Source organism: Xiphias gladius, chromosome 1 (assembly GCF_016859285.1).
Source record: "Xiphias gladius isolate SHS-SW01 ecotype Sanya breed wild chromosome 1, ASM1685928v1, whole genome shotgun sequence".
Classification (NCBI taxonomy): domain Eukaryota; kingdom Metazoa; phylum Chordata; class Actinopteri; order Istiophoriformes; family Xiphiidae; genus Xiphias; species Xiphias gladius.
In genome coordinates, this window is record NC_053400.1 from 12,548,277 (window position 1) to 12,566,779 (window position 18,503).

The 18,503-nt window shown below is 39.0% G+C and overlaps 1 protein-coding gene across 3 annotated transcripts; it reads right to left on the reverse strand.

Moving 5' to 3' along the window:
- Positions 1-710: 710 nt before the first annotated feature.
- Positions 711-14,062, reverse strand: zgc:123258 (uncharacterized protein LOC641502 homolog). Of its 3 annotated transcripts, XM_040131334.1 has the most exons (17): positions 13,828-14,062; positions 12,584-12,694; positions 11,570-11,752; positions 11,019-11,108; positions 10,787-10,920; positions 10,315-10,469; positions 10,110-10,206; positions 9,585-9,686; positions 8,568-8,649; positions 8,179-8,253; positions 7,757-7,813; positions 7,103-7,156; positions 5,355-5,454; positions 4,746-4,826; positions 3,933-4,093; positions 1,909-1,942; positions 711-1,216 (listed from the first exon to the last, which is right to left on the reverse strand). In XM_040131334.1, the coding sequence occupies exons 1-17, from the start codon at positions 13,879-13,881 to the stop codon at positions 1,176-1,178; spliced, it is 1,611 nt and encodes a 536-aa protein (XP_039987268.1). In that variant the 5' UTR covers positions 13,882-14,062; the 3' UTR covers positions 711-1,175. The 3 variants fall into 3 exon arrangements, with proteins under 3 accessions (XP_039987268.1, XP_039987283.1, XP_039987275.1); XM_040131349.1 differs by lacking the exon at positions 7,103-7,156; XM_040131341.1 differs by lacking the exon at positions 1,909-1,942.
- Between the last annotated feature and the right edge of the window lie 4,441 nt (positions 14,063-18,503).

An 18,503-nucleotide genomic window follows, 5' to 3' on the forward strand; every position in this document is an offset into this window, starting at 1 on the left:
CCATTTATAAGAACAACTTTTGGGGTTGCCACGTCCTACAAATCCATTTGTCTGCTGTTTCTCCTCCCCTACTTTTGCTTTGAGGAACAAAATGAATTTGTTAACAATTTGACCTCTTAGCATATATGACCTCACACTCTTTATTAGAGTGAGAAACTATAGTTACTATCAACATTAATAAGTTAATTCCAAAAATGCTAAATGGATTTAAAAAACAAACTTTAAAAACCTTGTTAAGATATCCCCATTTTTATAGGTGATGAGTCGAATGATACATGAATCACTTCAGAATATATAATAATCAATCTGAATATGCCCAGTCACATTCAGATAGATTAAAAAATCCCAACATAACTGCAAGTTCCAAAGTGTATCTAACTGAAATATAACTTGGCTTAAATGGTGGATCTAGATTTAAAAATTTAAGCACAATATGTTCACGATAAGCCGGCTAATGGGAACCAGTATCTAAATGACCTCAGTGAGGTATGACTGCTGGTTGGAAGGACAAATTACCACATATTGGGCTGCTCAGTCATTTCAAGGTTTTACATTCAACATGACATTTTTTTTTAAATAATTTTTTTGCAAACAGAGAAGCAGGTTACTGCTCATCTAGAGCTGTGCTGTTTTATCTTCTGCAAGATTTCCATCACTGAAGTCTCTATGAGGGAGCTCCAACAGGACAGAAAAATACACATACAACAGCATTAAATAGAAGTTGTTAATTTAATATAAGGCAATGAGAGAAATCACATCATACAAACAGGTTACACAGAAACCGCAAAAACAGTTATCAAAATTTATCATATTGTTGCTACAGTAATTTAAACCCCAATCCCATCCCTATCCATGATGAAACAACTGTCAAGCTAAATATTATAAAGTGCTTTCTCATTTTGTTGGATGCAATCATCACCAAGGCAAAGTCATTACAGTTTTCTGAACGTGAACCTTACAGACATTTCAGGCACTAAACAAGCCTCTCAATCACTTAAAACATCTCTGTTCAATTTACATATTTATCAACCTCCTTACCATTCACAGCAGTCAAAATGAACCCAATATTTCAAGAACTTGTTGATCAATAACATGTGTTCCCTTGCTTTGCAAATGTAATATTAAAATATATAAAAAAAGCATCCAGCAGCTGGTTCCGTGCTCTACAGTGTAAGTCAGCATCTTTCGCCTCCTACGGAGCAGTCAGTTCTTCCCTCTAGAGAGAAAAGGAAAAAACAAAAGTTAATAATTCTCCAAATTAACATTTTAGTTCACTAAATACCAATGACAGACAAAGAAGGGATTTTCAGTTGTAATGCGTACTGCATATACAACAGCAGATGAGCAGTATATTCTACAAATAACAAACCACAGAGGTAACAAATCCCCAAATCCATGCCACAGCTATCCCAGGTTAGCTGCAAGCAACAACATGCAGAGGGCAACATGAACATGTTCGTAACTGCATGAAGGATGAAGTGGTAAGAGTATTACTTTCCGTTGACTGGAAAGCACGGATGAGCAGAGAAAGAGAATGATAAAACAAATTGCAAATAAAAACAAACTGCAGAAGTAAATAAATTAAGTCAATGGTATTCCAGGGCCATGGCTTTAACACCAGTCCACTTTGGAGTGTGAGGAGAAGCTCCTCAGACATACTTGTATCTGAGGGTTATTTTCAATCAACTAGAGACACCTAGTGGTCAGTTGATTCAAAACACTACTTTCGAAAGTTCCTCCAAGTTCTTTGTATTTTATCACACAGTCCCTGGAAATCAGGAGTTAAAGTGTAAAAAGAAAAAGGGGATAAAAAGAAGCTGGTAAGAGAAGAAAAGGCACTGCAGTAAGCAACACTGTAAAATGGCAGGAAAGATGCAGGGGAGAGGTCTGGGTTGGAGGGAAACACACCTGGCAACAAAGGTTCCCTGGATGAGTCCAAGACCTGGTGAAGATGAATCCAGGTCAGAACTGTATATTTTTTCCTACTCTTTTTCTCTCTCTCTCTCACGCACGCATGCACTCACTCACTCACGCACGCACGCACTCACGCACGCATTTTTCTGAGAATTTGGATGTTGTGAGCTCATCTAGAACCTTATTAGGGTGAGAAATGTAAAGAACGTAGGTATTTTAATGCATATTGTTGTATACCAGCTACAAACTGTGTAAATTATGACCACTTTCCAATGCTTTCTACAGATATGAGGTAAATTTCCTAACTTCCAGACAGCCATTGGTTCAGCTCACACCAGTTGGGTACAAAAACCTGCGGAGACTTCAAACTCATCTGAGATAATTTGCAACTTGTAATTTGTAACTTCCTACTGTTCAAGGAATAAATGTTGACTGGCTGGAAGGTATGACAGAAATTATAAAATTTAAAGAATGGCTTGGAAAATATGGGAAAGTAAGAAACTTGTAATGAACGCGCTCAGACATTAAAAAAAACTGCTGCTGTGGTCCTCAAATACTTCTGAGTTGCTGTTCAAGTTTATCTGATCTGCAGGTGAATTTATGGTCCTAGCTGTTGTAATACTCCTATGCTCCAACAATATTTTAGATTTAGGTAAATAAAATGCTAGTGGTTGTTTTTTTAATTCCATGTTTGTTTGTACATTATGTACGCGTGTATCTAAGTGCATATTACTTGTACATTAAGTGTGCTATTTAAATAAAGTTTTAAAACTTTAAGTTTTTGTTAATACACTGGCATATGAGGCCCCAACAAAACTTAATATTTCAACACATCATAAAAATATAAGAGGCCCTGCTGATTGTTAAAGAGAGAATGCCTACATTTCTCATATAGTGCCACTGCAGGGCATTCTTGGTGGATTTGTGGGGCATTAAGGTCTCAGAATACCCCAAACAAACACACTGGATGTGTAAGAAGCAGCTTAAGATGTATTTCATATCCTCAATGTGACCTCATGTTAAAGTAAGAGACATTTACCTACATATTATGTACAACATGCTCATCTTGGAACTTTTACACATCATGAAAATATCATATGTGCTTTGCTCATTTAAGGTAATGTCACAAAAGACTAATGAAAAAAGACAAACAAACAAACAAACAAACAAACAAACAAACAAACACACAAACACACACACACACACACACACACACACACACACACACACACACACACACACACACACACACACACAAACCTCAGGCTAAGGAGAATGCAAGTCACATGTCTTTCCATTGTTGTATGATCACTTTTTTTAAAGGAATCATAATATACTGGGAATAGAGTTGGTCACTATACTACTAAGTGGGTGACTCCCAGTCATATCTGAAGTGCAGTGACAGCGCAGTGATGCTGTAGTGTTTAAAAAGACAGCTCTACTTAAGTTTAAAGCTGTCTTAGATACGAACATTCAAATAATTTTCCACATCGGGACAAAAAACACTGAAACAACAGGGAAAACTGCCTAAATATTGTCCCTTGAGAATGCCAAAGCTTGCTCTGCAGAAAGTCCACAAAAAAAAGTAAGTTTAGTAATCAGGACTGCAGTGACGTTGTAGAGTCAAAGAATGATGCAGCAAACCCCGCAGAGCTGACCAGGTAATGGCTTTTTGGCTGAACACATAAGAGGCTTTTTATCATGTTATGCACAGGCAGCTTGGCGAAAAGTCATGTAAGCCTTGTTTATATTAGTAAATATTTACAATATCCTCCAAGTGACTAGCAGTGATCATACACCTTGGCAATCAGCCTTGATGTGCACTTCAGTTGTTATAGATGGTTTCATGAGCTGGTGGCGAAAAGCTTATGAGATAGATACAAGAGGAGTGAAGTTCTTCAGAAACACATCAAAACCTGTTTGAAACCAACGACGAAGTACCATCACCGCTATCTAGCACCACTACTGTGCCAAACCTGTATAAAAATCACTTTGAATTCTCTCTCTGGTCCTCTCACCTCATAAGTGGTTCCTGCCCAGAACTGCTTTATCTCTCCCCGGCACCCAGCCACCACGGCGGAGGTTATCAGGGTGAAGGGCACCAGGTAGAGTAGAGCAGGCTGACCCATCCCTGACAGAAGCATCACAGCAAATGTCAGGATCATTCCCAGCAGATAGGCTACACGTAATAAGAGAGACAGACAAACAGAAACACAGAAAGAAAGAAACAAGGTAAACTTAAAGCTTGCACCCCATGTAATCATACCCTGAATCCAGTGAAAGTTTTTTTTAGTAAACTGTTTAATATGGGAAAAAAGGAAAAGATCTCCAACGCCTACTGGTCAGCAAGAAGAATATCAGCATTTTGCAAAAAAGAGTAATTAAAGAGACACTCTTTAATAACGCTATTTATGCGCATGTGTAAAACTAGAATATATTTGGTAATGTAGTTCAGTTAAATCTAAAACAGTATGGAGTTCAGCCTGAAGAGTACGTGCAGTGACAATAAATAATAATTACTGTATAAGTGCAATATCAACTACACAGTAGTCTAGAATATATAAGGAATTATAAGGAAAGATATTATGAAATACTGTACATTCATTCTTAGAGTGTCAACAGTACTTTAAAACTTGTGCTTTGGAGGACTGTTAACCAACAATTTCCTGGATAAGATGTATATTTAGCTTTATAAATTCTTTTTTTTTTTTTTAGTCCTTTTTCCAAAGATGCAAGTCAAATTACTCAAAACAAGATGTCATGCTTATATGTGATAATGCAAAGTTACAACAAGAGTTATGACAATAATGGTCTTGCTCCGAGGCTGGTACCTATACAGCAGCTGACAAAGTAGATCTTCTTGCTACTGTTGACCCAAACATCAAACCTGCTGCAATAGGCCACTAGGAGACCTGTTGGACCAAGACAAATGCAGAGGGTGAGTCGTATATCACACTACAAATGTTCTCAGTTTACAGACATACCTCTTCCAGCCTAAATTAAGATACTGTAAACAGTATTGTGTACGAATGTAACACTTCCACAGAAGTTTATCCGTTCTGACTAACAGCTCTTCCATGGTGAGGAATAGATGAGTAGGTTTACATGACTTGTGAATTATCCATATATAACAATGAGAGAAAAAGCTCCCATAAAAGATGAGTAGGTTTCCAACAGACTTTATACACCATGCATCTTGGTATGGAATGGATAAATTACATTTATCCAGCTGAGATCTTTAGAAGATAAGGAGGAGCTTCGTTTGTTCTGACCTATATACACCATTTGTTTAGTTTTTCTTTCCTTCTAACACTAAGGGCTCTAATCTGTTGTTCTATTGTCGCTAAACTGACTGGCAACCAGCAGCTACTGTTGTCTTCATACAAAATATTTAGCATCATCAGTTTAGGTACCCACTGATGGTGACACTTTGACCTCACCCGGAACAATGATATCTCCGTAACCCAGGATGGAGAACTGCATCCCGCATAGGTTCTGAGCCCAAGCTGAGAACCGTGGGACACGCATCACCACCGGCAGCTGAGAAATAAAACATTTTAGATGTTTAAAATCACACAAAGAGTGACAGCACAACTGTGAGAGAGCTGTACTTTGTTTTACACTGACTCAATCTAGCTGCAGTCTCTCTATTTCATATCAATTTCTCAAAGCTGTGGCAAACGGTAGATTTTTTGATCATGAACAAACTGCTACTTTCACACAAACATACTATGCAAACTTTCACACAATAACTCGCTGAACAGAAATTTGGTGTGAGTACACAGGTGTGCGCTTCTAGTGTATAATTTCCCAGAGAAAACCAAGATCGCACAAACATAAACTCTGCTGCAGGAAGAATCCTGGGAGAAGCACTGCTTCAGCTATCCTGAACCGACCCAACATTATTGTCTGAAAGCTCTGCGCAAAAAAACATAAGAAAAAAATGTACAATGTTTTATCTCTAACCGAATGTGGTAAAACAATTGTGATTGAGCCTATGGCCCACTGATGAAAGTATTGCAACGTTGGCAAACATAGACAAAAAATGCTATAATAAGTTACTGCTAATGCAACCAAACATTTCCTACTGCTTCAGCTGCACATCAAAAGCATTTAACTGGCAAACCACAAGGTGACTTTCATTATGAAGCAGTCACAGGAAATGCAATATGTTTGTCATTGAGCTTAGCTCTTACCAATATCGTTCATTAAAAACGCATCTACAAACAAGACAACAGTCATTTTGGGCATTTTTGGACAGTGGATCAGTTTGAAATATTGCAGGGAGTAATGGAGGAAGGAGGAGCAGCGACAGTGAGCTGTTAGATGAAGAGCAACAGGCGAAATGCTGCACACCTCAAACTTCTCAGCCAGGTCACCAACTCCTTTCACTGTGCCCCCGCTGTTCGCAGACTCATGCCATTTGCAGCATAAAATTAGATCATGGCTGCTCACAGAATGACGGAAAAAGGCCAATTATTGACTGACTTCTCTATTAAAAATGACAATGTTTGTTTTGCTGCCCCCAGAATTCTGTGACCTGTGGTATTAAACCACATTTGTTATTACCACCAGTAACTACAGGTATTGCCAAATCAACCAGGACTAAAATCTTCCAGATTGACACTCTAAATGGTATATGAATTCTAAACCTTCTCCCTAAACAAACAAAAAACAGACCCCCCTGAAGGCCAAATTATTTTTGAAATGATGTAATAACATTTAAACACGGCTTTATATAATTCAGCCTGAGCAGAACTGCTGTGTTCAACACACAAACTCAGCACCCACCACCTGATAATCATGTGAGAGTCTACAAGTGAGTTTCTTTCCTTTGCTTCACATTTCACTTTTGTGAAAGGGCTAAGGAAATGCTTACATAGATCCTGGAAGTGTCTTACTTTCATAAGGTAGTTAACAGCCATAGAAAAACCTATTCATACACATGAACAGGTTGGGGAACAAGAGGAATTGAGGGTACACACAACCGGTCCTGTAGATTACTATATTTCATTACATATATTACTCAGCTCAAAGGATGCATCTTTAATCATTACCTTTATAAAAGTAGGATTCTGCTAATGAAAATCTATGCGAAACCAAAACATCTACTACGCCCAGCCTTCCCCACCCACATCAGGATGTAGTATTAGAGAAAGGAGCGGATGGGTAACAAGTCAAGCCTTACTTTCTCAGAGGGAGCCTGGGGTTCAGCGGGGACCTCCACCATGTTACCTTGCGTCTACGACAGAGCCCACCCAACCCCAGCGCACAGTTAGTCAACCAGTCTATCAGTCCCCGCAGGGCATCAACAACAAGCAGAGCAGATCAGCCAGGATGTTAATAAAGCTGGTACAAACTTGACGGGGAATTCCACCAAGCTTAGCTTTTAGCTTGCTGTTCTTGTGCCTTAGATGACTAAGATCAAAAACACCTGCACACTACTACTCCAATAATATATTTATTCAACGACTGATGTTTCAGTATTCAGTCTCCTAATTAAGTAAACAATGTCTTGAGACATAAGCGTGGAAAAACAATCCAGGGACTGTATAAAAAAAACAATTTATGAGGTGGTATAAAGAAAAGCACTGATGTTCTTCAAAATATAAATCAATTCATTTTAATAATAATTTCAGACTTCTAGATATTAAAACTAATATTAAAAAAAAAAAACAGACTGTCCACTAGGTTTTTTTCAACCACCCCTAATCTTGAAACTCAAGACAGCAGTGAAAAGAAGTAATGTGGAATCAGATATTTCAGCAAATACTTAGGCAACTGCCTAAAAAGATAATTTGGTGGAGTTCCCCTTTAAGGGGAAGAAATGCAGGTGACTTACCTTCTCCCCAGATGCATCTGGGCCCAGGGCAACCCGCACCATAATGCTAACCCCATTCTGTTGACACAGGAAGAGATCCCAAGCATTCATATTATGTTACTCATCTACTCATAAAACCATTATGCATCACACTGAAACACCAGAGCTGCAAAAACATCTCCTATTTAATGATATTAGGTTTCTGTATGTAGCTGTGTGTACACTTCCCTTTGCAAATCATCACTTTTTCATTCAAATTAAGCTTTTATGTGTGTATCGAATGGTGAAACATGTTAACTGGATGCCAAAATACTAAACATAATAGCAGGAAATACTGAGGAATCAATTTGAAATCAATGGCAGTTAAGTGTGTGGAAAAACTCTATAGATCTAGCCCTGAGACTATGGGGAAAAACATAAATAAATATACTTATACTAAATACCTTGGTGAAGAAAGGAGTGATGAAAACGAAGAAGACGTCATACACAAGCAGGAGGCTCAGCAGAATCACACAGATCTACGAGAAGATAAAACACACACACTGATTCCAGAGCTGATAAAACTGAAAAAAATAAACTGAATATATTTTAACCTTACACTCCTTTATTAGAATTGCATTATTGCCAATTATAGTAAATGTACAGAGGTCTGTCTTGTTGATGCAAGGACAACAAGTTCTGGGACAATGGGACACTGAGTTACATACTAATGGCAGAGGACAATAAATATAAAAATATATACTTATATAAATATAGCAATCACAGTAAAATTAATCCTTATGCCTAACAAAGTACAAAAGAAAGATCAAGCAAATGATGAAAGAAGAGGTACCTTGAAATTGGACAGAGAAATGGTCTTCATGAAGTTGAGGCAAAAAGCGATGCCGAGAAGGTCCTGCAAGATCCAGATCCATCTAAAAGGACATAAAAAGCTCTTTTACCTTGTGTTTTAAGCTTAGCATGTGTTTCAACTTTCACTAGGGCAGTCTAGCTCTACTTACGGATGTGGCACAGAGAGAAGGTGCATCAAATTACATCAAGTAATAAAACCCTGCTAAAGAAAATCCTCCTAAAAATCTTGACACAAAGCCATAATTCATTTGACTTTGGCTTCTAGTTGGTCTGACTTTCACCTTCACAAACTCAGACTAAGCTGTCTGAAAAAGACCATGAGAATAACACGACTCACGTTAAGGACAGGCTGAGAATATCCTCTGCTATTAAAGGAACAATAACCAAACTCTAAAAGTAATGAGACATTTAGGCTGCAATAGCCCTGACACCATCATTAACATGTTAAACATAAATAATTGTGATACTGAGATTACTATTTAAGCTATTCATACATGATTTGTCTCACAGAACATATATTTACTCTCTATCTTAAAGGATTAATAAGATTTGCAAGAAAACATGTTTTCATCAATATTTTAATTCGGAGAGAAACATGCTCCTGCATTTATTCAGTTATTGTATACACAAGCATGTGTAACTGGGCCACTATGATGAAATGATGCCCTGCATACCTGATACCATAGTAATGGGAATACAGTAAAGTGTAGTACAGTCACCTTCACGGTCAAGGTCAGTTCTCCGTTTGTTAAAAAGATGTAATATTTTAACGAATAAACACCAAAGCAGGAAGTTAAAGACATAGAATCGGGGGTTGCAATGTCAAATGCGGTGCTACTGCTACTGCGATGTGGTTGCAGAACAGATAATTTTAACTGAGAAGGAGTTCCCGATTTGCCCCCAAATCACTTCCTGGTGGTGGTAGAGGCATTACTGAGCATGAAAGTTAAACAGACAGAGGTATTATGGTTGTGTATTTCATGTGCCCTGACAGTACCTGTCTTCATTTCTGTAGACTCCCCAGACCACAGCAATGCTAATGCACACAGCAGCCAATATGAGAGACCGCACTGAGAAGTTCCAATTTCGGATAGAGAAGCTAGAAAAAGACACAGACACACACTCAAATAAACAAAGGCTTTAAGCAGTTGGGGCTTGTCTGCCAGAATGTGATTCGGAGACAGAAATAGTGAGTTAGGAGAAGACAGCAGGAAACAAAACTCAGTTTCATATCTTCCCACTGGCTACACAATGTCAGTCTTGTCCCCTGTTTAGAAGGGAAAATGTTTACTGTATTTGTGGAGAAACCAGGAAAAGAAGTAAAGCATGTAGACTTATTCCCTTATGCTGAGCTTTCCAACAGTTTTACTTACGCACATCTGTTCAATTGTTATTTGTTGTTATCATATTGAAATGATAATATTTTCTGTTGGTCATATATCACAATTATCTATTTTATATTTGCCCAACAGTAGTGGAATATATGTGTTCATTTGTGTCTGTGTATGAGGGCTGCTCATACCTCACAGTGCCACAGCCAAGTTTTTCCATCACTGCATCAAAACAGCTAAACAGTGCAGAGGCAGATGCCAGGCAGAATATAGCAATAATGATGTAAACTGGGGAAAAAAGAAAAACAGATCACATAAAAAAAAATAATAATAATAAAAAACACAGGATAACATTACTCCTTTGAATGCACAGGAGCTGTTTTTTGTCCCACTCACCAAGGACACTGTAGAAGAAGTACATGAGGACCAGCATCCCACACATCATGGCGACAAAGATAACCACTTTAAGAGGAGAGTACAGGGACAGCTCTCCGCTGTCTGCTTTGTTTTCTCCCCCTCCTCCTCCCACTGCTTCACTATTCAGCCGGTCTCTGCCACAAACAGAAAAACATATGAACTATTTTTGTTCTTTCTATGCCTATCGTATTTGAAAATTGTGGTTGTTGAAAAAGAAAAACAAGACCAAGAATCACTCACTATACTGACACACAGAGGGTGGACCATACAGTTTAATGCATCTGATACAACAGCAGTGAAATAAATATGTTGATTGAAAAGTATGTATTGCTGGTTGACAATGTAATTGCTATCTGTGTAATATTGTCACATACTAAGAAAAACAAGTTTAACAACCTTGCCATTTGCTCTGGTTTTCAATATGTCAAGATGTAAAGCTACAATATCTCACCTCTCACATGCCCCACTCCAGTAGCCGCCCAAGGCAACCGTGACAATGGAAATCAGTAGGATGACTGCAATGCTTGGATCGATCTTCGGTTGAGGTGGGGCATACAGCCTCACCACCATCCCTTCACCAAAGACCTGAGGACATAAACAAAGATTTGTCAAATGGACCTTTCTAAAGGGAATGGTAATAAGGCTAAATACAATAGTACCAGAAAAAAATAAGACTGCCAGACCTGCTGTGCTTCTACAAAGTCCCTGTACCTCATGAGAGCCAGAGGAATAAGGACCTTTGCGTACTCAGAGTCATTGGTTGATGGAGTGATCTGAAAAGCAGCGTAGCACAGAAGAGATTTTTTTTAAATACAGTTGGTTAGACTGGACAAAATTTCCTAACTACCTTTGGGTGAGATTTCTGACATGTTATGCACGGTATATTGTCAAACAAATATGGAAAGGTTGATACATGGCACAAATCATGACGACAAGAAACAAGAACATTTGCTTTCTGTAGAAAACATCATTATTTAAGATGGAAACCCCCATATACAAACCACTGGTATGTCACTTCCCTATTTGTGAATCACTTCTGCCTGTGTATCTTACATGTTACACTGGTGTATCCTGACACTAGTATTATAAACAGGGACAGACAAAAAAAGATAATAGGTCCTCCATGGGAGCTTTTTAACATTTTAAAACAATTACAAATCTCAGGGAAAATCCAAAATCACATACTTTTGTGCTTAAGCCATTGGCAAAATACAGATGGATATAAATGTCCTACCAATGTTTTGTTGCTGGCAATGAGCAAAGTTGTAGCTCCAAGGTTCTGAGCAACCAGAGCTTTCAGACTGATATCACAGTCGCCGTCCATCACCACCAACGCTTTGCCCTTTACCACATCTGAACTGATCCCTGAGCCGTTACACAGCACAGTGGAGGTCATATTCACCAGCAGATACTGTGTCTGGAAAAGTGAAAACAATAAATGATTTGACATGGTAAGGAAAATTTACTGTCATCTTCCCGATAAAACTTTGGGAAAGAAGTTACACAGTTATGACAGTGAGAGTAAACACAACATCATTTAATCTAAGATCGTCGTAATTACTTGTTAATTGTCAACACTTCTGGTTACCACATTAGAAAATCAAAAGCCTAATTTTTACACTTCAAACAGTAATTACCATCCATGAGTCCAATTTTTTGAAGGTTAACTGGTCTATAATAATACCTATGGATGGTTTTGTAGTGTTAAAATTTGCATTTATCCGCTTCTATGTTTGAGTTCAGATCTCTTTCCCATATTTTAGTTAAATTTTCAGAGATAACATATAGGGTGTTTGCCATCATTTTATAAATGGCTGAAGCAAACCGTCCACTCCTAGGCAAGTTACAATGGGATATAAGCTTGTTCTCCTTTTTACTTAATATAACCCCCAGACTCTATATGCAGCTCCTTATTTGTAGGTACCTCCCAAACTCCCTCTTGTCCACTAAGCCATAATAATCCTTAAGCTCTTGAAAGGACTGAAAAATGTTTGCTCTATACAGATCACTAATATTTCTAATATTCTTATCCAACCATGATCTTCACAGAATAGTTTTTTTTCCCCTATTTGAATTGATGGGTTGTTCCAAATTGATGAATATGCCAGGTAAGTACCTGCAGGCCACTTTTGCTATAACATCACAAAAATAGAAGAAATAGCTTATGAGGGCATTAGAAGTCAGAGTTACTTTCCTGTCTTGATACTCACAACAGTATAGTGCTTAAAAAAAGGTCTGAAGAACTTACAGCAACATCAAGGGTTTTTGGCAGGGGGGTCCAGGAGTGATTGTGGACGATGCAGTACTCCCTATCTGTATTTCCATTTGAAATGTGCAGAATTGCTTCTTGGCAGTTTATCTGTTGGGAAAGCAAAGTTATTCTCTTAAGTCTGAACCCAACTAAGCATACTAAAGGAGTGAAAAGAAAGCAACAGATTTATCTGGCCTAAATTATGCTGCATTGCAGCAGGCATGTATTTCGTTCTTTGCATATCAAAAAAAGTCATTAAACCTGTTTTTGGTCGAACCGCTGACAATCATGTCCACGCCGAGGCCATAATTTGTCATGGTGTGTCACTAATAGACATTTCTTTTATTTTAAGTCGTTTCAAACCCACCAAAACGGTTTTAAACCGGCTACATGTAATCAATTTAACCTTTTTTTTAGATTTCTAGGTAACACAATTGTGTTGTTTCAACATCATTTCCATGACCGGATTTTAATGTGGAATTAGGACCTGCCATACATTGAATGACAGTTCTTTAATTGCTGTTATTTCACTTGCAAAACAACTAATACATGCCTCCTGTGATGTAATAAAGAGCAGACTGACTTGAACCCATCTTGAAGCTTTCAGTGGAGTTTGGGTTTCCTTTAACAGTTTTTTCACTCTTGTTTTATTTCCAAGAGGTAACGGCAAATTGCACACTATCAGCATCAAAGCAGTGACAAATACGCAGCTGTACTGTGATCATAAAATGCCACAGCCATCATCAAATCAACATATTTCCCCATTTTTGACAAATATGTATTTGCTTTCTTATTGGTGAGATGATAGGGGACGTCGGGGAAACAACTCTCAAGTTACTGTTCTGAATAAGTTGGCCACTTTCGATTTTAACGACAACGAGCAGGGTGTAATTAAATTTCCGCTTTGGAAACTTTTATCTACACTAACATCCTCACCGGCATGCGACGATAATGTAGCACAAAAGCTCATGTCATCCAGGTCGAAACACACTAGCTGAGGCTAACATTAGAGCTAGCGTTAGCTCGCTGGTGTCAGCCATTTGTCTCGTTGTATATCGGACAACACGGTCCCTCTGATACACAGATTGGCCCAGTGTATCGACCCCACACTAAGGATATAAATTAGTGAGTTAACAGTAGCCAAAGCTCGCATGTTTTTCGACCGTAAGTCAGCCTATCGGGCCTGTCAATTGTTAACACACACCTATTCCAGTTTCAGTTACTATCGTTCATCAACTTACCCTCGATACCATGTAAATGACCGACAAAGTGACGAGTTTGGCAGCTCTTTCCATTTTGGTAACATTCGCTTTTTCGCAGAGGCTTGGGGCATCAACATTAATGGACTTCTGTACGGCACGGAGACAGTTGTGTCTTATTCGCTAATTCACTCGTATCTTCATAGCCGCTGTTTAGCTTGGCAGCAGCGGGCGGGCGCTTCCTGTGTTGGCTCGCGACACGTGACGCGCCGAGCGGTCGGTTTCTGTTTCACCTCCCAGCGTCTCGACAGCTCACACAGGCTCGCCACGCACTTCCCCTTTACTCAGCCCAGACAAGAAGCCGCCTGTTTGGGGGGCAGCAGCGATTCCACCGTGAAAACACGTCCAGTAATTCGTTAACGCCCGTGTAGCGAATTCAGCCCTCAGTGTAATAACGGTGTAATTTAGTTGTATCAGTCTGAGACCACTTTCCCATTCAAGTCTACGGGGAAGTGGTCTCAGACTTTTGGACCCCACTGTATATCATGAAAAATCAAGTGTTACCAATATTTTTTTAGCATAAAGTACTTAAAGTATCATAGATATAAGTTCTCAATAGATCTTTTTCGCAGCAGACATTTTGACTTCACATGGTAAGAAAAGAAAAAGGGAAGACTAACATTAACGATTTATTTGTTCCACTTAGGTGTCCCAGTAAGACCCAGTGAGGCCATGATGATCCGGTCCTTCGATGCAGGATGTGTATGTTTGGGGACATTGTGTATATTTGTGTTTGTGTGCTGGAATTCTAAAACATGACCTGAAATGTTTGCATATTCGCTAATGTGAAAAACTAGTAGTGCTCTTTTTTTTTTTTAAATTAAGACCCAACCAGTATAACTGAACAACAGGCTATGTGTGTATATACTGAATATAAGTATAATTGATCTATGTAAGAAGGCAATGCACTGCCTGAAAAGTATGTGCAAACACTGGGAGAGTTGGCAAAGTATATCAAACACCATGTATTAACAATAATGACTAAAAGAAAAAGGTGTGTATGGACAGAGTTAACATCCTGATCAGTATTAAGATATTATTTTGATGTCATCATGTAATATTATTTGTATTACATAATTTACACTTGTAACACTAAAATGTACATTTATAATGTATGAAAAATCAACCCAAACTAAATCAAAGTGTGTGGGAGGGGGGCTGCTTTTCTACTCTCTGGGTCTTCAGATAGCGTTTGGAGTCTGGAAGTGAGTACAGTGCTGAGAGTGGTTCAGTGGACTGCTTTGGTGCTACAAGAAATATCATCAATGTATGTACTGTTAACGTTTGCTAATCACCACTTTATGTTTTGTTACCTAGTCTAGTCATACTGAGGGGATTACTTACTGAGCCCACTGAATCACAGGCAACACACCTCCTCACCAGCTGGTGAGGAGGTGTAGCGCTTACACTGTAATCCTAAATACTGGAAAAGGGCAGTAGCCTCTAGTGGCTGCTCCACCTGTCACAAAAAAAGGAACATTATCACTGATGGTCACTGCACTGCAATGACTGTGAACGGTGGCTTCGAGAGCACAAAAAACAGACTACAGAGAATGAATAACCTATGACATATTATTCTTACCACAGCTGATTGTGAAGCAGTGCTTCTTGGGATCAGGGCTGTCCAGTGAGTTCCATCTTTTGTATGGAATCAGACTGCAGGGATCTTGAGATCTTGATCTGCTTCAGCCATCTATACCTCAGTAAAAATAAATTCAAAATACAACAGTGTGAGTAAAAATAAATAATCTAATTGATATTGAGTACTGTTTGTTAGTGTTATTAACTTACATTTGTCTGGTAGAGCCATCTACTACTTAAATGGAAAAATAGATTAAATAGTAAAATAAATAATCTTTGAACTATTAAATACGTGAAATCAAAACTTGCAGGAGACTTGTTAATGTTGTCATTAATAAATAACTTAACTCAGGTACATACAGATACACTTAACTTAAAAAAAACAAACAACAGAAGGGTAAGTAATCCCACCAATGAACTCTCAGTCTGTCAGGGTAGAGGTGCCCAGGGTACATCGGCAGAGAGGAGGTATCCCAACTGGCTCCAATCAACAAGAAGGAGCAGTGAAATCTGATCTTGCCAGAACAGGCAGGTGTCCCCTCCTGCAGCCAGGAGAGGACCCTGCTTTCCCAGACAGATAGAATGGTAAATGGCTGCATTTATATAGCGCTTTTATCCAAAGTGGTTTACACTCTTCCTCTTATTCACCCATTCTACCCTGTTATGTACTGGCCTGACCGTCAGGAGCAATTTGGGATTCAGAGCCTTACCCAAGGGGCACTTTAGCACATGGACGGGAGGAGCTTGGTATTGAACCACCAACCCTGCATTTAGCAGACAACCTGCTCTACCCCCTGAGTCACAGCCACCCCAAATTGACAGATAGAAGTCCTAAATTGAATAAATATTCAGCAACCCAGCCATCAGATATAAACAGGCCCTGGTGCAAGACGTTACCTAGTGAAATGCCATCCCCGCCACACGCAAATACCAGTTCTCAAGCTCTCAAATGGACAATCCAACAAAGGTAGTACATACAAATAGGCCCTGGTCCAAGATGCTACATAGGATATTCAGAGCCCTGCCAGACACAAAGGTTACCTGGGGCTTCGTCAGCCTTACCAAATGCAAAGAGTGTCCAGGTTTCTAATCGTACTTCTTCATGCAGCATTCCAGGTAGACATTCCTAATCAGAGTTGCTGTCTTCAGATCTCAGTGGCCACTCATCACAAATGAGCCGGTGAATCCTGTTTGGGTCTGAAAGTTCCTGAAAGGATCTGAAGCCTGAGGTTGAAGGAAGCTGACTCCCAGTACCTTTCTCCCCTGATCCTGTTTGTGGGGGAGCTGAGGCCTGAAATTGATGGAGCAAATTCCTGGAGGCTTCCCTCAAAATCCCACCTCAGCCTCTTAGCACTTACCTGTTCGCTGCGGCTCTCTTCCCTGCTCCTCTTTGTAGAGGAGTTGTGGCCTGATGTTGAAGTTGAAGTTTCCTGGGGGTAACTGCTGGATGAGAGAAGAGAGAGGTCTGATGTTGTCATCATCGTCATCTTCTGAGTCTTCTTCATCCTCAGTCATGGTGTCGTAAGCGGAATCCTCACTGTTCCAGTCTTCCAGTCCCTCGATATCAATATCGTCTTCTTCCTCGTCCCCCCCTTCCTCCTCCTCCTCATCCTCCTCGTCACTATCCATGTATTGATCTTCATCAAACTCATCCTTATCTTCAGAGAGTTGAGGAAGGCCTTCACCTTCACCATCATTCACAATAACAACCTCAATCACACCGTCCTCTTCATCATCAGAATAGATGTAGATTGGGAGATTGTTGTCGATGTCCATAATCCCGATGACTGCAGGGAGGTCATCTTCTGCAGGACGTTCAATGATGTAACTTACATGCTGAGAGGAGCCACCTGAGGGGAAATAGTTAAAGCACCTGAAAACTTGATAGTCTCACAATATCAAAGACTCAAAGTTAAAGTTAGAAAAGAGTCACTGTAAAACCATTATGTAACTATGAATGCAATGCGAGTGTCACATGCTCCCTGTGACAAACCAACACACAGAACACTGCCCCCTTCAGAGAGTTCTGCCTCTGTTATTTTGAACAGAGGAGGGTATGAGAATGATTTTATATTGCACTCCCATGAGACTTGATAAGGATTATTGTTTACACCACTAGGTCACTTGTTACTGTTAACTGATGGTCACATGTAAAATTATCAACTGTTAATGTGTTTGTCCTTGGCATTATCTTTTTCGCGAGGATGGAAATTTTGACCATATAAAATACAAATAAATTCAAATATATGGTTAACAAGTTTGAGTTACAGATGAAAGATGAACTATTTTGTGTTTCAAAACAAAACACTTAACAGTATCAGCCTGTTTTACTTTGTTTTTGCACACAATGTACACACCGGCGTACACACACTTTTCACAGCATCGAGCACCTCTATAACCTCACACCTGCTTTGTAGGATGTGAGAAAATAAACAAAAGGAGGGATGTGTAGAATCATCTGCCAACTCGATGCTGTTATTATAATGTTGAGAGCATATTCAGTTCAGCTGGTTTGACACCACACAGTTGAATTATCACTAGCTCAACTATGGTGAAAAAGCACCGGTGGAAAAATCAAAAACTCGTGGATCTAAATGTTTCTGGATAGAAAAAGTTCGCAAAGTTTTGAATGTCGGGCTGGTGTTTTCACGTACATTGCCATTTCAGTCTTACCTAATTGAAATCTGCTCAGATGGTTAATCAAGAGCCCATTTGTACCACTAATGTAATGGTCAGGTCATATTTAAGGGTTACTTACTAATGACAAAATTGTTTTAAGATATTTAACTGCTAAGGAGGCTTCTAAAGGAGAGTTTGTTTTTCTTTTGATTTTTTAAAGGCGATGTTTTGCAAATCTAGAGTTCTTCAATAACAAAAAAAACATACTAGTAAAAATAATAGTAATAATAATGGTTTTAATTATACACATAAAGAAGTCAGTCCGTCAGTCAAATAACCGATTCCCTTGCACATGCACTGGAGAAAATCCTTTTTTTTTGCACCAACAGAGCAGGGGCAGGGTAGGAACATCAGTGTTTATTTCGAAAAAAAAAAAAATGATCAGGGTTTTCAAATAA

Bases quoted from the DNA above. Each gene is read 5' to 3' on its own strand.
- zgc:123258 (XM_040131334.1), bottom strand. From the start codon at position 13,881: ATGGAAAGAGCTGCCAAACTCGTCACTTTGTCGGTCATTTACATGGTA. The intron at 8,650-9,584 runs GTACTGTCAGGG...ATGTCCTTTTAG, and splicing joins GTCTACAGAAATGAAGACAG to ATGGATCTGGATCTTGCAGG. The intron at 8,254-8,567 runs GTACCTCTTCTT...ATCTTCTCGTAG, and splicing joins TTTCTCTGTCCAATTTCAAG to ATCTGTGTGATTCTGCTGAG.